General features: G+C 39.3%; 1 protein-coding gene across 2 annotated transcripts; it reads left to right on the top strand.

Moving 5' to 3' along the window:
- The first annotated feature begins 429 nt into the window (after positions 1–429).
- On the top strand, positions 430–10,228 carry LOC146625626 (cystatin-B-like). 2 transcript variants are annotated; one of them, XM_085362333.1, is made up of 3 exons: positions 430–570; positions 649–750; positions 1,543–1,671. In XM_085362333.1, the coding sequence occupies exons 1-3, from the start codon at positions 430–432 to the stop codon at positions 1,669–1,671; spliced, it is 372 nt and encodes a 123-aa protein (XP_085218459.1). The 2 variants fall into 2 exon arrangements, with proteins under 2 accessions (XP_085218459.1, XP_085218460.1); XM_085362334.1 differs by lacking the exon at positions 1,543–1,671 and adding an exon at positions 10,100–10,228 and having other exon boundaries at positions 508–570.
- The last annotated feature ends 11,196 nt before the right edge of the window (positions 10,229–21,424 follow it).

Below are 21,424 nucleotides of genomic sequence, written 5' to 3'. Positions count from 1 at the left end.
TAATTGTATTAAATAAATAAAATTTTTGGAGATTTGGAAAGGCTGAGGTTCAGGTATCAGAAGTAGGATAACCGGAAAGGAAGAGCTAAAAGCAGTACTCAGGCTGTGATTCATGTGTGATCCTTTCCAATATTTCAATCACAGCTCACACCCTGTATTTTCACTTCCCGGCAGACTCAAGAGTATTTTGTCATACGCCCCGACAAACCCACACATGCGGTAAAAATGTGGGCAAAAGTTATTATTTTCTTGTGCTAGTCTAAGTGTGCTTGTTTTGTTTTTGATTTTTACCACCCCCTTGTTCTTGAGCTGATGGTACGGTTCAAAATGCGAAGTCATATGACTGGCTGTTGTGTTATTTGGTTTTTTACATGATCGTTTACAAATACTGTACCAACAAACACCCATCTTCCTCTGCGCTGGTCCACAATGCAGAGTCTTGTGAATTGGCGTGTGTTTATTAGCTTTTTGGTCATTTTTTACCAACAAAATGTTGTCGAAGTGGAAATGTGCGGAGGGCTGACCGAGGTGGAGCAGGCTGATGAAGCAGTTCAGAAGATCTGTGATGCAGTGAGTAGAAACGGGAGATTTTTACACTCACACACAGGGCCTGTCATTCATATTGATTTTGCTGTCATTGTTATTCAGATGAAGCCTCTCGCAGAGCAGAAAACCGGGAGAAACTTCGAGGTTTTCACTGCAGAGAACTACAAAACACAGGTCGTAGCTGGGACCAACTACTTCATTAAGGTAATGTTTGTAATGCAAGCAGTGAGCAGTGGCAACACTGCAAAGCTCTGAGGTCTTGCATGCAATAAAATATAATTAAAAAGAGCATTGATTGATAATGTGATCTGTCAGGTGAAAACTAAAGCAATGTTCAGTGGGGGGTTTTCAGTTACTATCTCTTCACATATGTAGTGATTTTAAAAGAAGGTGTGTGCAAACCTTTAACTGTTATTGATTTTCTAGCTTCATAGCTGAGGCTTTCAATCATTGTTTCCACACAAATTTCACAAATTCCACACAAAGTGCACCTCACACTCCTGGTGTGGCACAGGACGAGCATTTCCGGTTTTTCCAGTTCTTGTGAATGATCGCTTGTCACACACAACGCACACTAGGGGCGGGGGTGTCGAACTGCAGGCCTCGAGGGCTGGTGTCCTGCAGGTTTTAGATATCACCCTGTTTCAACATACCTGAATCAAATGATTAGTTCATTACCAGGCTTCTGGAGAACTTCAGGACATGTTGAGGAGGTAATTTAGACCCTCGAGGCCTGGAGTTCAACACCTGTGCACTAGGGCTTAAATAAAGAAGCATAAGCACATATTTACTTCATAAACTGTCAGCCATGAACAGAGCTCAACAAATGTTCTGTTTGTGAACACTACAACAATCAGGCACTCTATATATGAAGATGTGGATTCTCCTTTTCCATGCATGTTGTTTGGCCCACAGCTGTGGCTTACATTGATAAAATAAAATGATCAGGATTACTTCTATGTGCACATCAAGCATCTCCTTTAACTTTCCTTGCAGGTCTATGTGGGAGGAAACGAATATGTTCACCTCCGTGTTTATGAGAAACTCCCGGCTTATGGAGGAACGCTTGAGCTGACTGATCTGCAGCACCCCAAGACTCAGAATGACAGTATTGAGTACTTCTAATGGGACAATGAACCAGTGAAAGCATCAGTGCCTACAGCCTGTCCTCTCAATGTAATCCATTAATAACTTGCCTCTTCATGAGGGGAAAGCTTTCCTTGTTTACATATAATAACCAACTACAGATAATGGAAGGCAAAGGGAATCAGTTAAATACGAGGTGGGTGGAAAAGAATATAGCCGATTATTCAAATCACAGCAGAAAAATAGTCCTTTCATGTTTGTCTGTTTTTTGTTTTTTGTTTTTTTTTGGAAGACTTATTTCTGGAATGTTTTACAAAAATTTAAAAACTCTGCAATTTGCAGACTTTGTATATTAATGTGGTTCAAGTCTGCTTACTTATCAAAGAGGAGTGAAACGAGTGTGACTGTGTATGTGGGACACATATGTGAACAGTGTATTTAAAGTGTAATTTATGTCGCATAGCTGTATAAACTTGGTCAGTTTTGGACGATGTAACAGAATTAATCATGAAGGTCTGATAACCTGATTTTGAGTTCTTTTAATATCATTTCAAAGGGTGTAATTTAAAAAAACAAACAAAACAGTATTTCATTTGCTAAGGTATTTGTGACCAGATTTGAATTAAAAGTTGTGCTATGTACAGGGTGGCCCATTTATATGGATACACCGTAATAAAATGGGAATGGTTGGTGATATTAAAGTCCTGTTTGTGGCACATTAGTATATGTGATGGGGCAAATTCCTAAAGATGGGTGGTGACCATAGTGGCCATTTAGAAGTCGGCCATCTTGGATACAACTTTTGTTTCATCAATAAGAAGAGGGCCATGTGACACATCAAACTTATTGGTAATGTCACAAGGAAAACAATGGTGTGCTTGGGTTCAACGTAACTTTATTCTTTCATGAGACTGCAACACCAGACTGCAGATGAGCTGCATACAGGGCTGGTTTGGGACAAAAAAAATCAGCCTGGGCATTTTGACTAGAGACCGGCCCACCATTATAGGAAAAATCATAAAGCCTTTGAATGAAAAACTGTTGTGACAGTGATGTACACTGTTTTGATGGTATATATGTATCCATCAATCGTTTGTAAGATTGATAATTATTTTTTAAAAGCTAGATATTTTAAATGTGAATAAGGAAGAAAAGTATTTCTTTGTGCCCCCCTCTCCCTGTTAATGCCCTACCTGGCCCCCCTGGCCAAACTTTGCTAGACCGCCCCTGCACAGTTACCAGCTGTCAGATACGTAGAAAAAGGATCCTGGCAAAGTGAACGATAAACAAACAAGAGATAAACGCCGATCAGCTGATCATTGATCCGTTTCATGATTGAAGTAGCAAGGGGGGGGAGAAGAGGCAGGTGTGCAGCTCCAGCAGAAGCAGACGAGGAACAGGACACCGTGGAACACAGACCAACAGGCAGGAGAACACACAGGGCTTAAATACACACACCAGTAATCAGGGGATGAGAGACAGGAGGGCAACACACCTGGGAGAAATCAGAGCTGACGGGACAGGGGAAACGTAAATTGAACACACTCACATGAGTCGGGGACCTTCAGAATAAAACAGGAAACTCAGACACGGGGAACCAGACAAGACACTAAACTAAACAGACAGATTCAGAAGCAGACAGTGTGACGCCATAGACAGACAGAGGGAACACGGAAGTGGGACCAGGGCAGGCACAGAACAGAAACCTAATAAATGGCAAATCATAACGGAATACATAATCAGAATAAACAAAAGCATAAAGAAACACAAAACACTGAGTCGGCAGACTCAGGACCATGACATAATCATTCAGTGATTTAAAGAATATGAACTTTTAATATTCATTTTTCTAATTTACATTTTAAACGTTTTCAGCTATTTTCCAACTTCTTCTGTGTGAACATCAGCTTTCAAAAGTTCTGCACTTTGGTTTTCAGGTTAAAAAGTCTGTATTTTCCAACTCATTCAACATTTTTAGCTTAATATTCATTAATTATTTCATTTCAGTGCATACATTCAGATTTCAGCATTCACACTGCAGTTTCTTCAGAAAATGCACTTTCTAGTTGGAATATGTTTCAGTAAACAGTTAAGAGAATTATTTGAACCAAAAACTTCAAATTTGGATTCATCTCTCCATAAGAGCTGTGGCCACTGATATTCAGTGCAGTTCTTGTGTAACTTGACAAATCTCAGCCTTGCTTAAAAATGATAGAGTAGTTGGACCGACTGTGTCAGGGTTTTTTCTGGATATTTTTTTTCATTTCTGAAGAACATGACTTTCAGATACAGTTAATCTGTTGTAGGCTGTTCTTTTTTGTTTTGTTGTGTTGTTTGTGTTCTTTAGGTCTGCCACTTTATTTCTGTCCTTCACTTGTTGTTCAGTTTCCTAATCTTTTTAATAACTGCAGATCATACCAAGTTATACCAGCATCTTGGCTAACAGCTCATTAGAAATCACCTTCTGGTGCAAAAATACTATTTTATATTTGTCAAACGGTGCTTTTCTTGTCATTTTTCATACATTTAACAAAAGAAATGGGAACAATTTTTTTTATTTTATTTCTGGAACAGGCTGCAAGTAACAAAGTACCTACAGATAAATTAACTAGTTCCTCTCTTGGGTTAGGTGGGTTTTTTTTATGCTCGAATGATTAATATGTCAGCGTTAATTGCCCTAACAAACAAAACCATTCCTCTGAAACTGCTCAGGCACAAGGACTGGTCTGAAAATTTGTTGAAAAAACAGCCAGAGTTCAAAGAAAAACTTTAAAAGAAGGAAGACTTGAAGTAAGTCTGGAAGCAAAATATAAAGAAATGAGGATAGTCTGAGACTTTTGCACAGTACTGTACTTCTACATGACAGGTAACCAAGCGTTGACTAGCATGGGTGTAATTGGCTTCATATTAAAAAGCCTGAGCTGTGAACAGGAACACTTTCCCCTCACACACAATTCAGTCAATGCCTGATTCATCTCTGAGTCAAACTGGGCCGGTTTGAACATTTTCTGTAACCAGACAGTGGTCATTCTTTCTCTCTCCCTGCTTTTCATTCTTGTTATCCACGTCTGAGACTGAGAGCTGGTTAGAGAACTTTTTCCACCCCGTGCCCGTCCACTCCAATAAACCCACTGTGTTTGAAAACATTCAGCCCAGCAGAGGGGAGCAATGGGGGAAAAGCTCTGAAGAATTTGGCTTTGGCTACAGTTTGTCACTTAAATGTCATACAGTATATTAACCTGTGTGTGTGTGTGTGTGTGTGTGTGTGTGTGTGTGTGTGTGTGTGTGTGTGCTCAATCCTATAGCCGCAACACTCCATGAGATTTTTCCTGCCCCAGCCTCTCAAATTCTTGTTATATGAAGTTGGAAACCAGACAATGACAATAATATTATCCAGTTCAATAGTTTTCCTCTTTTGCAGGCACATATAGTACCTTAACCTTTCCTCACATCTATGCAGTATCCCACAAATTCCTTTATAATAATATATCATCACACTACCTTCTTTACGTCTAAATCACTCCCCCCCAACATACAGGGAGTGCAGAATTATTAGGCAAATGAGTATTTTGTCCACATCATCCTCTTCATGCATGTTGTTTTACTCCAAGCTGTATAGGCTCGAAAGCCTACTACCAATTAAGCATATTAGGTGATGTGCATCTCTGTAATGAGAAGGGGTGTGGTCTAATGACATCAACACCCTATATCAGGTGTGCATAATTATTAGGCAACGTCCTTTCCTTTGGCAAAATGGGTCAAAAGAAGGACTTGACAGGCTCAGAAAAGTCAAAAATAGTGAGATGTCTTGCAGAGGGATGCAGCAGTCTCAAAATTGCAAAGCTTCTGAAGCGTGATCATCGAACAATCAAGCGTTTCATTCAAAAGAGTCAACAGGGTCGCAAGAAGCGTGTGGAAAAACCAAGGCGCAAAATAACTGCCCATGAACTGAGAAAAGTCAAGCGTGCAGCTGCCAAGATGCCACTTGCCACCAGTTTGGCCATATTTCAGAGCTGCAACATCACTGGAGTGCCCAAAAGCACAAGGTGTGCAATACTCAGAGACATGACCAAGGTAAGAAAGGCTGAAAGACGACCACCACTGAACAAGACACACAAGCTGAAACGTCAACACTGGGCCAAGAAATATCTCAAGACTGGTTTTTCTAAGGTTTTATGGACTGATGAAATGAGAGTGAGTCTTGATGGGCCAGATGGATGGGCCCGTGGCTGGATTGGTAAAGGGCAGAGAGCTCCAGTCCGACTCAGACGCCAGCAAGGTGGAGGTGGAGTACTGGTTTGGGCTGGTATCATCAAAGATGAGCTTGTGGGGCCTTTTCGGGTTGAGGATGGAGTCAAGCTCAACTCCCAGTCCTACTGCCAGTTTCTGGAAGACACCTTCTTCAAGCAGTGGTACAGGAAGAAGTCTGCATCCTTCGAGAAAAACATGATTTTCATGCAGGACAATGCTCCATCACACGCGTCCAAGTACTCCACAGCGTGGCTGGCAAGAAAGGGTATAAAAGAAGAAAAACTAATGACATGGCCTCCTTGTTCACCTGATCTGAACCCCATTGAGAACCTGTGGTCCATCATCAAATGTGAGATTTACAAGGAGGGAAAACAGTACACCTCTCTGAACAGTGTCTGGGAGGCTGTGGTTGCTGCTGCACGCAATGTTGATGGTGAACAGATCAAAACACTGACAGAATCCATGGATGGCAGGCTTTTGAGTGTCCTTGCAAAGAAAGGTGGCTATATTGGTCGCTGATTTGTTTTTGTTTTGTTTTTGAATGTCAGAAATGTATATTTGTGAATGTGGAGATGTTATATTGGTTTCACTGGTAAAAATAAATAATTGAAATGGGTATATATTTGTTTTTGTTAAGTTGCCTAATAATTATGCACAGTAATAGTCACCTGCACACACAGATATCCCCCTAAAATAGCTAAAACTAAAAACAAACTAAAAACTGCTTCCAAAAACATTCAGCTTTGATATTAATGAGTTTTTTGGGTTCATTGAGAACATGGTTGTTGTTCAATAATAAAATTATTCCTCAAAAATACAACTTGCCTAATAATTCTGCACTCCCTGTATGCCCTACTTCGCCAAATTAAATTTACTGTATTTGGAATATTTGCTCCAAGTATGGGTTGATATTTAATCTTGTTAAGGGAAGCACAGCTACAACACAATCAGATTTACTTTCTGAATGAAAGTGAATCTGATTGTGTTAACAATTTATTCAAAAGACCGAATCTTTAGTTTGAAGAAATTGAGATGATCTATTAAATTCGTAGGTGAACGTGCAGGACAACGATTCTTCACTAAGCGATTGATTACATCATTGATGTGTTCAGAGAAATGAGGCAGTGAGGGAGTATCCCTGTGAATGTGATAATGTCAGCAAGTGGCTCAAGTCATGCATCTGCAGAGATAAGGTCATACAGAAGACATCTGTTCCCCTGAGACTAAACGTAATATAGACACACAAGTGCACAAATCAGGTCATGTGCACATGTCAATTCTTTGACTTCCCTTATTCACAACCTTAAACTGTTAGTCTTTCTATATGAGAGTGGGAGTGACTTAAACAACTTAAGTAAAACAGTATTTTTTTTTGTTAAAAGCATTCGGCTCCAGTGTTCATCGAATTCAAGACATCTGAATTGAGTCAACAGCAAAAGAACTTTGGACTCATTTGTCTCATTTGCTCATTTTGTTCTGCAGTGTTTCTGTTCAGTGAATGGGACCATAGCCTTCATGCTGAGATGCGTGCGAAGACGGAAAATGAAGTAACTGCCGAGAAATATAAACTGTTGTAAACGTAACACACCACATCTCATCTGAAAATGCTTTTAACAGTGACATAGGAAATCCATAAGTCATGGCTAAAGCATAAGGTGTTCAACAAAATGAAGAAGATCAGATCAGGTGACACTAGTCATGTACAAAAGAGAAAAATGTGTTACATTTCAGGGAGGGCATGTGCTCGCAATGCATCTGCGCTTGTTAGTATTGTAAATGCCTGGGAGTTGCAGCACAGCTGGGCTCCTTTAAAAAAGAACATTTTAGATTCCTGCTGACCCTGAACTACTTTATATAGCCTGGCTCAGTCAATTCTGATATTAATTTGTCTTCCATTATCGAGTGTTAAATCATGGGACGAAGCTGCTGATACGCAAGGTATGCGGTAGGTTTCTCTGTGGATTAAAAACATGAACCGGCCTGTCTGCCTTTTTCAGCCACAGCTCAGGTTGAGAGGGTGCTGCCTGGTTAGCATTTATGGACAACCCATAACATTTGTCTCTTTTAATTCTATGTTGTTGTACTTTTTCAACATGTTCAAAATAAAGATTCAATCAATCAACCCTTGAAAGTCAAATATATTCCCCCATGTTCACTTTTCCCGGCCTGGGAAAAGTGAACTCGGACTCGCCCTGCCTGGAACATCGTGGTGCTTTTAAATGTTTTATGGAGACTCTGAGGGAGCCACAAGCTTTCAGAGGAGAAGCTTCACGTGCACCCTGCCTCACTGATAAGAAAGACAGTAAAAGTCAGCTGATTCACTGGAGTTGATATTCAAATTATGTTACTCAGACAAAGGGAGAAATGCTTAAAATATTTAGCAACTTATCTAATAGACCAGCATGTAGATCTGTTTAAAGACTTCAGTGTTAAATATAATCCAATATTTTATCCTTCTTATATACGCATGCTGTCTATTTGTTTGAGACATCTGTTGTCGTTGTGAAAATCAGGCTAACATGCAGTGGCTAATGTTATATAAATGCTTGAGCTAACTGAATGTAACTAATTTATACCTCATGGTAATGTTAGAAGGCTGCTCAGTGATCACCCTAACATTTCATTGTGTTTCCCTTCTGTTTCATTTTGTTATTTAAAATGACTTTCAAGAATAATAATTTTGTTTTACTGTCGAAATGATTATTGATGATTGTTTAATTTCTAGTATCTGTAGAACACAGAGAAAATAGTGTATCAACACTCAATCAAGCAGCTAAGACATTAAGAAAAACAAAAAAGCAAAACAAAAAGAAGAATCCTTAAAATCTCAAAATATATGCAGTAATTAAAGTTACAAAGTATAAAGTTACCTTAAAAAGGGTTTAAATATGAGTTTTTAGCTGCTTTTTAACAGACCATCGAGTCCACATATCTAAAGCTCAGTGGGAGAGAGTTCCACAGTGTGGTGAAAAAGAAAAGTGCTACTGAAAACTAAAGATCTACAGTCTGTGGGCCCACTGTTGCAAAAGCTCTGTTTCCTTCAGTTCTCAGCTTTGTATGCTGCACAGCCAGCATGACCTGATCACATGACCTTGGGAAATGTGTGGATGTAAAACTTTATTGATGCTCTTCAATGCAGAGCTCTGAAAGTCAAAATCAGAATCTTAGGTTAAAGTTAATGGGGAATCAGTTGAATTAGCAACTGAATTAGCAACAGCGTGTTGTGAGTACTTAGAAGACTTAGTCAGAAGCCTGCAGACATCCCAATGTTTTGTTTTTTTAAGAAAAGTGAGCAATGAATTACAATAATTCAGACATGATGAAATAAAGGCATGAATAACAGTAATTCTGAGCATGACACACTAAAGTGTGACTTGGAAATATTTCTTAAGTTATAAAAGCACGATAGCTCAGAGATTTAACATCAACATCCACAGTAACAGCAGAAGGGGTTTAATGTTAGAGTTGCCCTGATTCCTGTATGCACCAGAACCATTGTGGTACCTGTTCAATAAGGAACCCAACACCTGACCTAGCTGGATAGAACACAAGCAAGTGGACACAACATAGATCATGTGCAATTACAAGACAAAGAGTAATTTTACGAGAAAATGCAGTGATGTCATGTGAGTGAGCTTGTTTGATCTATGTGTGCACTGGTTTTGCTTTTCTGTGTTATTTGTGTCTCTTTGATGTCTGTCCTCATCTTTAGGTGGCCATTGCCCATTTTGTCTGTTTGGTTTTTTTTTTGCTTGTGTCCAGTTTTTCATCTCTCTGTTTTATTTTGCTGCTCAAGTCTCCTTTTAGTTTTTTTATTTTTGCATCTAACATTAACAGCTCTAAATTTGAACTTTAAAAGAGTACTAATCAGGCAGAGGCCCTCTAAATTTTCATTGAAAGTATGTGTGACCCTCTCCAAACATTGCAGCTCACACCCTGTATTTTCACATCCTGGCAGACTCGAGAGCACGCAGGAAAAAGGGAAGGGCCTAAATATTTGTGTATGAATATTTAAGAGATACTTAAGAGATGTATCCTATGTATCCTAGCCATCATGCACTCTCTATATATGAAGACATTGATTCTCCTTTTCCACATGTTAGCATGTTGTTTGGCTAGTGTGGCTTACATTAATTACCACAGCTGTGTTAAAATGATCAGCACTTCTATGTGCACATTAAGCATCTCCTTTAACTTTCCATGTACTTCCTTGCAGGTCTATGTGGGAGATGAAGAATATGTTCACCTCCGTGTTTACGAGAAACTCCCATGTGATGTAGAAGAGCTCGAGCTGACCGATCTGCAGCACCCCAAGAGTCAATGTGACAGTATTGAGTACTTCTAATGGGAAGATGAACCAGCCAAAGCATCAGTGCCTACAGCCTGTGCTCTCATTGTAATCCATTAATAACCTGCTGCTTCATGTGGGGAAAGTTTTCCTTACTTACATATAATAACATACGGCAGATAATAGCAGGCAAATTACATCAGTTAAATACGAGGTGGGTAAATAAATGAAGCCGATAATTTTTCTGTTATTGTTTCTGATCTGTGAAATGCCTGCAGTTTCAGGAGCAGACCCTATTTCTTCATTTGTCACAATGAAGCCAAACGCATATCTCTTTCCTGATATGGACAATGTTTGCAGTAAAACTCAGCTGCAAGCATGTCTCCAGGCTCTGAATTGATTCATGGATTTTAGCACACAATGTTATGTCTTTTCAAACTCACAAAATAATATTTACATTCTTTATATTCAGGTTTATATGGTTTGAATACTCCTTTCATGTTTTTTTAAGACATGTTTCTGGAGTGTTTTACAAAAATTAAAGTTTCTCCAATCATGCACTTTTCCCCCCTTCAGCTAAAAAATTTGCAGACCTGTCATATTGATTTGGTTCAGGTTTGATTGCTTATCAAACATATTTTACATTCTTGTAGCAATAACCATGTGAGACTGAACTGTAAGTACTTTCCCCCCACATCCCATGTTCTTTAATGTTGGAGAGTTTATTGTAGCATCATTTGGAGAGTTATATTTCATTTAGCATGGTATCCTTTTCTGAAAGTGACCTAAAATAAAGCACAGTTCAGTCTGACCTGAGTCGAGAGTCCCTTATTGATTGAATTCAACTTTTTCGATTTTTAAGAGATGACAGAATTTCATTCCTCATCTCAAAACAATCAAAATTTATTATTTTTTCTCCTGTGCTGAAACATTTCTGCCCTGAAGGGAGTTGTCCAGTGCAGCACTGCCTCCATCCACAGGGCACAAAGGGAATATTTATTGTAAGAATGGTGCTGTCCATCCAGTGGAGCTCTGCAGGCTTTCAGTGGCTAAAAGTACACATGAAAGGTGGTCAATAGGTTGTCAGCAGTATTTTATTAGCAGACTTTACCATTAGTCAGTGTTTGTTTGATCTTGTGACTGACACTTCTCTTTGTTAATCATGTGCAATTTGATTTTTGTTGTTTGTTTTCTTTTTCAATTTACTGAGTGAGGCGTCGTACTTAATAAATCAATGGATATGGAGGATTAAGTAATTTATTAATTAATAATTTATTTAATTCTTATTTTCATGTGGGTGACTCTACTGGTCCTGCAAAGAGTCTATGTCATACTTTATGTCATAAAGTACATGTTACTGATTATTACTTAAAGAAAATAAAGAAAGTGTTTATGGACTGAGTTACTTGTGAGATCCACTGTTGAACACCTTACTGAAGATCTTCAGTGTTCAGCAAGTACAAGTTTCCTCTGATTTGACTCATGTGGGAGGATGCAGCTACCTTCATCTGAGGGTCTGTAAGAAGCTTCCATGTTATGGAGGAGAAGCCGTAGTTACTGGTGTGGAAGACCATCATGACAAAGATCCCATCCAACCTTTTTCTTTTTTCCTTTCCTTTCCTTTCCTTTCCTTTCCTTTCCTTTCCTTTCCTTTCCTTTCCTTTCCTTTCCTTTCCTTTTTGCCTGTCCCGTTTTGGTTCTTTAGCCATCAGAATTATTGTCTGAAGGCCAAGACAGATGCCCAACAGATTTATGTTACCAAGTGGATCATCACGGCCTTGCCATATTGGTCTATTTGATTGACCTTCGTTATTACTATTTATTTATTTATTTTATTTTATTTTCAGTTGTTACAGATGGAACAGGCATGACTTCAGGATAGGAAAGGGAGAAATAAAGAAAGAGAGCGAGGGAAAGAGGGACAGTGAGAAAGGGCACTTAAAAAAATCACATGGATCACCTGTTGAGAAAAGAAAAAAGAGAGCAACAGAATAAACACAACACCGTCGCAATAATCTAGCTTAGTGTAAATAACAGTAAATACTAAATATTGAATGTTATCGTGCAGCACGCAAGACCGACAGCGCCAAGAAAGGTGTAATTTGTGTCTGTGAACAGAAAGTTCACTTTGGTAGCACTGAAGTGTTACCAAAGTACAGAGACAAAGTAACTGAACCTTCAGATGTTTTTACTCTCACAACCATCAAACAAATCTACTCAATTATCATTTTTCCACGTGTGTTTTAATGTATGTCGGTCTTTTCATGTTCCATTTAAAACCTGATAACATTTAACTGTCAGTATTCTTAAAATGTCACTAGATGGCACTGTCATTTTATTTTTCACGTTTTGTTTGGGGATGTGTTAATGACAGACATTAAAATACTCTGGTCAACCAACCAGCAGTCTGCCTGCTGTGTCGTATGAAATGCGTGGAAGGAGAGGAACCGACTGTCTGTTACATATAGATAAAAAACAAAGTTCTGACGTGACCTCAGGTCAGCCAGCCTGACGGTCAGAGAAACAGAAACGTGCTGGATTGTGGATCTCTGAGCTGCACATCAAAGATGCACATATGCACAGATCAAGTCTCAAAAGTGCCTCATATACACGTTGATGCGAAGCGCCGCCAGAGCAAACGTTTCCACTTCATTTGCAGAGGTGTTTTTATTTTGGATTGTGTATTTATTGTTTGCAGTGTATATATATTAGTTTGCAGCTCTTTGCACACATTAATAAAAGGTTCAACTAACTGGTCAAATAAAGTCTGTGCGGTTTAGTTGTTCCACTCATATTAAACCAAATGATGGTGTGGCGGCCTGTTCTAGTGTGAACTAAGAGAGGGTTTGAATGTAAGAGAGAGAGAGGGGGGGGGGGGAGGAAAAGGAGACCTAAAATGTAACCCCCTGCACCTCGACTGAGGAGGTGAGTTACATTAGTGCTTCCTCTTTATTAAAAAGCGGTTCGAGTGAATTAGAAGTCTGTTTTTTTTTTTTTTTTTGGGGGGGGGGGGTTATCTACTCATTAGTCATGCTAGGCATCCATCTGAACTCTATCAAAATAAAGGTGTATTTTAACTCATTTTAATTTTTTCTAATATCAGGGATATAGGACTATACAAAGTAGCTTGTGACATTTAAAACGACAGCACACTTAATGTGTCTTTCTTCACCTCATCACTTTTTTCTGTGTGTTTGTTTTTCCGCTGATGCCTTTCAAACAAAACTAGCCATGATATTTTCCCCCTCTGACAATTAATATCAGTTAACCCCGCCCCCTTTCAGATCTGTTCACCAAAAGAAAAGGAGAAAAAACCCGTCATTAACGCTGTACATCACTTGTCAGACCGGTTTCATTTTCATACTTTGTAAATATCTATGTTGTATGGAGCTTGAACTAAAATGTAAATATGTTTACTGTATTTGTAATAATTATAATCCATTCGCTGTATAGCATAGATGTGTCATGCAGATATCCTAATTCTCTGTATGGTAATCTTGCACCATTGAGCTGTTAGTGAATGAGACAACAATAAAAGTGCAAAACGTGCATTAGCAGATGAAGTGCTGCCTGCTTATTTCCTGCTTTGTGTGAGCTTCTGCTGTAGTTTATTATGTGCTTTTAATCCCAAGAAACCACCCTTTTACTGTGGCGCACGATAACATCTTCTGATGTTTGGTGTCATCTTCCTGTGATCTCCTGTGAACAGGTGGATTCACAGCAGTCGCTGAACACTGTAAAGACTCTAGAATAATTATGGAGGAACATTTAAAGGACTAACACAGACAAAGAATTAATCATACAATGAAGTAATGTCATTTTTAAGTGTTTATTTATAAACAGGATAAAACCATTCAAGTATGGAGTGACAAATAAAACAGCAACCTCTGATCTGCTGATTGGGAAACAGAGGATGTCAGTGTATCTTTTAGTGCTAGTTGTCCAAATTGAGTGAGATGACTTTACATTTGAATAGATTTGATTACAAGTTATATTTGGCTTTAATTGAATGCAGTTCAATTTGATTTAAATCAAGCCAATTCACAACAACATTTTTCTCAATATGCTAAAATTCCCACCGAGACTAGAAAAGATTATTCTAAAACTGGTAAAAATACAATTCTCTTCATGCACAAAATCCTACCCAGTCCCACAACCCAGGATGAATATTCCTTGTGTGTTCTTGAGCTGGACAGAAATTCCTCTTGCTGAGCGGGCTCCACGCCAGCCTCATGCCAGGCAGACGAGGAGCCTCCTGTCCCAGTCTCGTCCGTCCACTGGACCCATCACATCCCAGCCCAGTTCGCATTCTGCATTGGAGTCCATCGCTCGATACCACCGCGGCTCCCCTCACGCCATCACCTGCAAGTTAAAACAAATAGGAGCCAGAACCATCATCCCAGAAGCTGCCCTGGCTTAAAGCCATGGTGACCCTCTCCCAACACAGCTGCACCCAGTGAACAACAGTGAGATGCTACTCACAAATGCAGGCAGTGGTATACATCTGCCCTGATGTCAATCACACACGTTGTCTCCTACTGCTGCCGTTCCTGCTGTCGGGACTGGGTGACCACATCACGCTGACGGGTCTCCAGATGAGGCGTCGCACCCCCACGATCACACAGCGGCTCCCTCTTTTCCACCTGGCCTTCATGCGTTCCTCTTCCAATCTAGGGCCTCTCTCCTTCCAGTGCTCAGCTTGCTTCCTTTTAATAAGGCCTTTAAACAGCTGAAAGGACACCACTGGACACACCCATGCCTCAGCAGGTGATCACTATCAGCTCATTTGTCCCATGCCCAGCCAATCCACAGTGGATTAAAACAATGTAAAAATAAAAGACTAAAAACATGTGATACAAACAGAGTAAAATCGTGCAAATAAAAACAACGCTCACAAATAAACACTAAACTCAGATTACAACCAAAATAAATGATAAACACAGATTTCTAATGTGTGAAACTTAAATACATCACCAAATGAAATTTTTATATTAAAAGTTCAAGTTCCAACATAAATTCATTTAATTTTGCTTAGCAAAGTACTTTTTAACTCTAATAATTAGTAAGAGTATATTTCTTATCATCTATTGGTCACCTGATGAACTTCAATTAAGATTATAACACAGGAGTGATTGTCTCTAAAAGTGGGCTCCTGCACGCTTGCAGACATTTTTCCATCACAACTTATGGATGATGAATGATTTGATTAAAGCTGTGAAAACATTACTGATAACCTTCATGTGATATTACATTAAAGCCAATTTTTTATTTTCTTTAAAGTCTGTCTTTAAATACAAATGAAGTTCAACTTTAGCAAGGCTGATGGTAAACTGGCCCTAACAAGTCCACTTTATTGCGTGCTCATTGACTTTCTCCTATCAGAGCTGTTTAACAAGCCCACTTGATACATGCTGATTAATCTATCACGCGTATCAGTGGCTCATGGTTGCTTAAAGCCTATGTCTGAACTTGAGCACAGAGCCAGAGCATCATTCAATCCATTTAATCCCATCATTCAAGGATGACAAACTCCACTTTCTCTGCATCAAGACAGCTCATAACTTTTTAACAGTGTCTCTCTGTCCTTATAATTTTATGTATTCTTCTGTAATAGATAACTATACGCTATCATTGCAATCTACACTACAGCTCAAAATTTTGAAGTCAATTTTCACCTGGTTTATAACCATGTGATCAGTTCACACATCAGTGTCCAAAAGACGCTCATTTTTTAGCTGTGTCTATCATCAAAAATTGAGTTGATTGCAAACTCTCCCTAACAAGTTCACTTTATTGCGCGCTCATCAATCTCCTCTACAGCTCAAAAGTTTGAAGTCAGTTAGAAACGTCTTTTTTTCTTAAAAAAACAAGATTCTTTTTATATTTTGTAAATTAGTTGTGAATGCAAATAAATATTATTGCTTAAAACTTGCATCGATCACCAATTATGATTGATGTTTGATAAAATATTACCTGGTGTATGGATTACAACAATAATAGCGAGTGTGTAGATTATATTACCTATCCTCAGTTTATCACATTAAATCTCAGCCTACTGGTGACCCAGCATTTTTCAAAATACAGCCACGCTAACCAACATCATTTTTTTCAAGTAAAATAAAAATCAATTTTATTTATTACCTTTTTAAACACCTGATTTTTCTTTCTAATGTCATTAAAACAAGTTTGCACATTTGTATAACAACAGTTGGACTTCCAGATCTTTTAAGCTTTCAGTTTTATTCTCAGTGAGACACATAGATTTGTTTTCGTCTCTTTCAATAAGAAAGTCAAATCTTCAAACCCTAAAGCAATCTTTGTTTCTTTCAATCATTCCAATATTTTTCATCTCCTGTTAATTGCAGTTAACCAGGGCTTAGCTACTCTGATCTACAGTGATTTTGGGGGTGTGGATACCTAATTTTTTCACAGGTGCAGAGTCTTTTTCTACAAAATTATGAACAAACTGCATTTTTTTTAAATTACCATTAACATTAATGTAGACTGACAAGTAACTCAACATGTGACACAGTGATCAGTAGAGAAGAAAGAAAATAACCCATTTCAAAATTTCTAGTTCAGATCAAAATTATTGTTCTGATTAAGGAAACAGTAAATTTGGCCACATTATTGTTCTGATCCTCCAATTTTCCCTTTCCAATGTGAATAAATAAAATTCAACTTTTGTTGTTGTTTTTTAAATAAAAGCAGATGCACACCCGGATATTTCTTACAGTAAGAATCCTCCAACAACCTTTCAAAAGAAACATTTTTTGTCTTTCCTCAATTTTGAGAGCAACTGAACCCACAAACCTGAAGCTGCAGACCCCAAACTAACCAAATGTAATGTTTCCTTAATCAGCACAGTAATTTTTACCTCTTTGTGTGTTATGTTTACTCACAGTTTTGATGCTTGCTTCTTTGACTTGATCCACGATTAGCTCTGCACCATCGCTCTGCTGTTTTCTCTCTCCTCATGCTTCTCCTTCATGCGTCCTGTCCTCAAATATAATCCAACCTGCCTCCTTGTTTCCTCCTTGACTTGTATTTGCAAAATTTCCAGTTAAATTAAGAGAAATCCATAAAAAGTTTTCCTGCTTCAAAAGCTCTTCCAGTTGCCTGTCTTCTTGTCCTCTTTTAAATGTGCATTTTTCTACATTTGTATTTAATTGACTTCATATTGCCATGATAACATAGCACAGAGCATCGTGGTAGATTAAGGCAGGTGGTTCTGTCCTCTGCAGAAATGCTGGTGTTCCATAGTGATGTAAAAGTATGTTAATAATCTTTAAACAGACACTCACTGATCCTGTAAGAGCAGGAATTTAACTACAAACCCTCACAGTCCCCATCAGTATCATTCATTCTGCTCTGCAGCAATGGTCACAGTGGCTGCTTTAAGTACGTTTGCCCCATAGAAATCCACTGATGTTCAGTGAGTCCCTTTGACACATATTTAGACCTTCATAATTTTCGGGGTGCATGAGTGTTATATCTCCATCTCATCCTAAACATTGCACCAACATGTAAAATACAATTAATTTTAATTTAAACTTGCTTTATTCTGAATAAATGTGTGAGATGGCCCTCAGGCCTCTAAATCCACGTCCAGGTTTGGGTGACTACTTGGATTAGGGGAGTATTATTTAGAGCAATGTTTGTCACTTTGGTTAATTGCTCAACTCAGGCCGTTTTTGTTCAGTCTTTTTCTGACTGAACTTTCACATTTAACATGCTAACTGAAGCCTGTAGAGTCTGAGATGTAGCTCTTTTGTTTTCTGTATTGTACAGTCTGACTTAAGGGTGAATTTGCTGGGATTGGTGACTGTGTTGCATGTTTTGAATAATCTTCTTCAGAATAGACTTTTGGTGTAAGCTGATAGTGAATGAAAAATACTATAAAAAGCTGCTGTGGTTTTAATTTTCCAAGAGAGGTAATGCACATAATGCAGAGACGAGCGCACGGGGGATATCCAAATTCTAGGAAGGCAGCCTGCTGCTGTACACGGGCGGATTCTTCTCAGTCATAGTTCTTAACAACTTGACTGTTTTCTCAAACCACACAGAGAGTGCTGTTTCCATTCTGGGAAGTCTACTCATTCGTGTAGGCAGCTCTTCAAATTCCTGAACATCCTCAGTCTTCAACACACTACAAGCATTTCATCTCTCTTGACTCCAGGTTCATGTTGGTGGACCCAGTTACCTTCATCTGGACCTCTTTCAAAGCCTTCCAAATAACGGAGAAGAGATTAAGCTGATTAAAGTGGAGGAAAACCGCACCAAAGATGATCCAATCAACACTTTCTGATCTGATCACACTTCAGCTGCTCAATGTGACCAAATAGCTGTTCATGGGGGAAAAAAAGAAGTACTATTCCGTTAACATCAAATAATTCAATGCAATAACATATAAACAGTGTATTACTTTAAATCCACAATTATTGAGTGCAATAAGCACTGTACAGTTGAGTGAACAATTTTTTAAATGACAAATAAAGCATCGTAAAATATTTTGTTGATTGTTGATTCCTTGAGTCATGAAGTCGTATTTCTCATAGACAATGTGAATTCATGGTTTTTTTTTTTTTTTTTTTTTCTAAATGACATCAGAAACAGCAGTATGCGACATTACGTGATGGCAGAGCTTCAGTTCATCCTTTGTCATTTTTTTTTTTTTTTTTAATAAATAGGACAGGGGGAATGAATGAGAGAGAGAGGGGGAGAGAAAGAAAGAAAACCAAAGGGGAGAAGAGACGGTGAGAAGGGGGGGGAAGAGAGACAAAAAAAAAAAAAAACTCCTGGGTCACCTGTATGGAGAAAAAACAAACAAACAAACAAACAAACAAACAAACAGAGGAGACAGCAAACAACAAAGAGCAACATAATAATAGAGAAAACAAAGCACCATCACAATAAACTAGCTAGTCATAGATATCAGTATTTACTAAGTAATAAACAATATTGTGCAGCACGCAAGATAGACAGCGCACAGTGTGCTTTGAGGCAGCAGCCAAGAAAGCTTTAGTCCGCGTCTGTGAATACCCATGTGTGCATACCTGTGTGGATCAGCATGCTTGCATTCCAAAGGTTTCTCCATGTAATGATCTGCTAGGGAGTGTGGGGGGGCCACAGCCCCGTCCTCCAGGGTGTGAAGCGGGTATGGAGGAGATCAAAACTCCAGACATCCAGAGGCCCCCAGAACACAAAAGACCATGGAAGACCAACAGAGGGGCAGCCGCGCCACTGTTCCAGTAAGAGCTGAGGAGAGTCCCAGATGAGGGCTCACTCAGCAGCCGCGGAGCAGAAGCCAGGGGGGGTTGCAGTGACGCGCCCGTGAGCTCCGCCGGCCCCCAGCTGCGCCTGAGTGACCGAGCCCTAGGCCGAGAGGCCGGGGGCACCCCACCTCCAAAGGGGGCCCGAGCGAGCCCCAGGCCCCAGGCCCCGACAAGCGGCCGCCAAGGAGTGAGCCGGTGTGTACCCGGACGCCCACCCCCAGACACAAAGAACCACCAACACACCGACACCTGAGGGAGTCCGCCACCGGCAGGGGAAGTGGTGGTGGGTGGAGATAGGCCTCCAAACCTTGGAGGGCCTGAGGTGTCCCCAGAGAGGTGGCGTCTGATACCCAACCTGACATATAGACACAGACATACAGGCACACACAGACACAAACATCCATTCCCACCCTCATGCTCTCATATGCACTCACTCCACACTCAACCAACGTGGAGACAGACATAAAGAGACGCTGTACACACAATCACACTCCCCAAGCGTACTCTACAATCCGGGTCTAGGTACCCTTGCCCCATGAATTCATGGTTTTATTGACATGAAGTAAATGTCATTGGTGGGAGAAAAAGTTGATATTTAATTAAACCTGAAAAGTGCAGAAAAACTCTTGGTGGATTTTACATCAAAAACATTGATTCTTCAAAGTTTATATTTTCATATTAGGTCATAAATAATCTGAAAAAGAGAAGACGCCCATGCCTCTCCTTACAGAAGCATAAACATGACACGGAGAAAAAATATAATGAGACAAAATAATCACAGCAGCAGGTGACTGTGCTGGATCTCACTGAAAAAAGCTGAACCGACAAATCGAACTGTAGGTAGAGATGTATGCAGACAATACTGACAGCAGCAACATGACACAGACAAAAACAGCACATGTAGCATATTTTTATTCATGGTGCAATGTTGCAGAGTGCAAAGATGTTGAAAGATGGGCTCCTCCTGAAGTCTGCTGTCATCTGTACTGTTTTGCACATATTCTGCTCTAGTTATCAAATTGTCATGGATGCATTTATTGATTCAGTTTCTTTATACACTCGTAAACAATTTCCACCTGCTTACACACGTGATATAAAATACATGGAAGCATTGCTGTTTGCAGAGTTTTCCATGCACTGTTTTATCTGAGAGAACAAATAATAAGGGTGTTGTTTCCAATGTTTCACTGGAAAGTTTCATCACACTCTGTTGTTATTTGGAAGTGTGAAAGTACTGCTCTCCCACAACTTCCTTACACATGGAAATTCACCATAAATGACTTTAGTTGTTCTGCAGTTACAGGACTTGAATACATCTGCGAGACAGAGTGTGAGAGCATGTAAAGGAGGGTAACAATAATTTACTGCAAGTTTGATTTTGATTGATTATATTCTTGTTCGTGGAATGACAATCCCAGTACCTTCAGTAAATGTTTATGACTTCTCTGCAAGTCTTTTAACATACAGCACAATGTTTTTATTTTTAACTGGCTGTGTTCATCATCTGTGTGGTTTGGTCCAAGAAATTTGAGAATTTATGTTCATAAAAGTAAGAAAAGTTTCAAGAAATATCTGCATCAGCCTAAAAATGTTTGAAAACACAGCTCACAGGAGTAAATATATTTGCTTGCTTTATTTCTGATGGTGGAAATTTTGTTTTAAGAGGAGGAAGACTCAGCTTTTATTAAACCACCAATAATTAATACCATTAATACCCGTTTGTGATCAGGTGGGGCCCTCCAGTGGAAATGAAACAAACTGCAAGTACTGGACTGCTGGAGCTTGTGTGATCACTCTGCTGACAGGAGGCTGCGACAGACCGCTGCAGTGCTTCTGTTTATTCAGTCGGGAAACATTATAGTAATAGAACGTGTCATCCATGACACTACGATCAGTCACACGTCCTCCGTGAAATAGAAGTTTTAGTCCTTTCCTTGTTGAGAGATCTTTACATCTCTGATAATCAGAGAAAATGATC

This window comes from Diplotaxodon limnothrissa, linkage group LG9 (genome assembly GCF_057381915.1).
Source record: "Diplotaxodon limnothrissa isolate DT_005_m linkage group LG9, D_limnothrissa_male_GT1.1, whole genome shotgun sequence".
Lineage (NCBI taxonomy): Eukaryota > Metazoa > Chordata > Actinopteri > Cichliformes > Cichlidae > Diplotaxodon > Diplotaxodon limnothrissa.
The sequence above is the reverse complement of the archived record's forward strand: the minus strand, read 5'-3'. Positions and strand labels throughout refer to the sequence as shown.

Excerpts from the sequence above, each read along its gene's own strand:
- LOC146625626 (XM_085362333.1), top strand. The coding sequence starts at position 430 with ATGCAGAGTCTTGTGAATTGGCGTGTGTTTATTAGCTTTTTGGTCATT. Across the intron at positions 571-648 it reads TTCAGAAGATCTGTGATGCA|ATGAAGCCTCTCGCAGAGCA; the intron begins GTGAGTAGAAAC and ends ATTGTTATTCAG. Across the intron at positions 751-1,542 it reads GGACCAACTACTTCATTAAG|GTCTATGTGGGAGGAAACGA; the intron begins GTAATGTTTGTA and ends CTTTCCTTGCAG.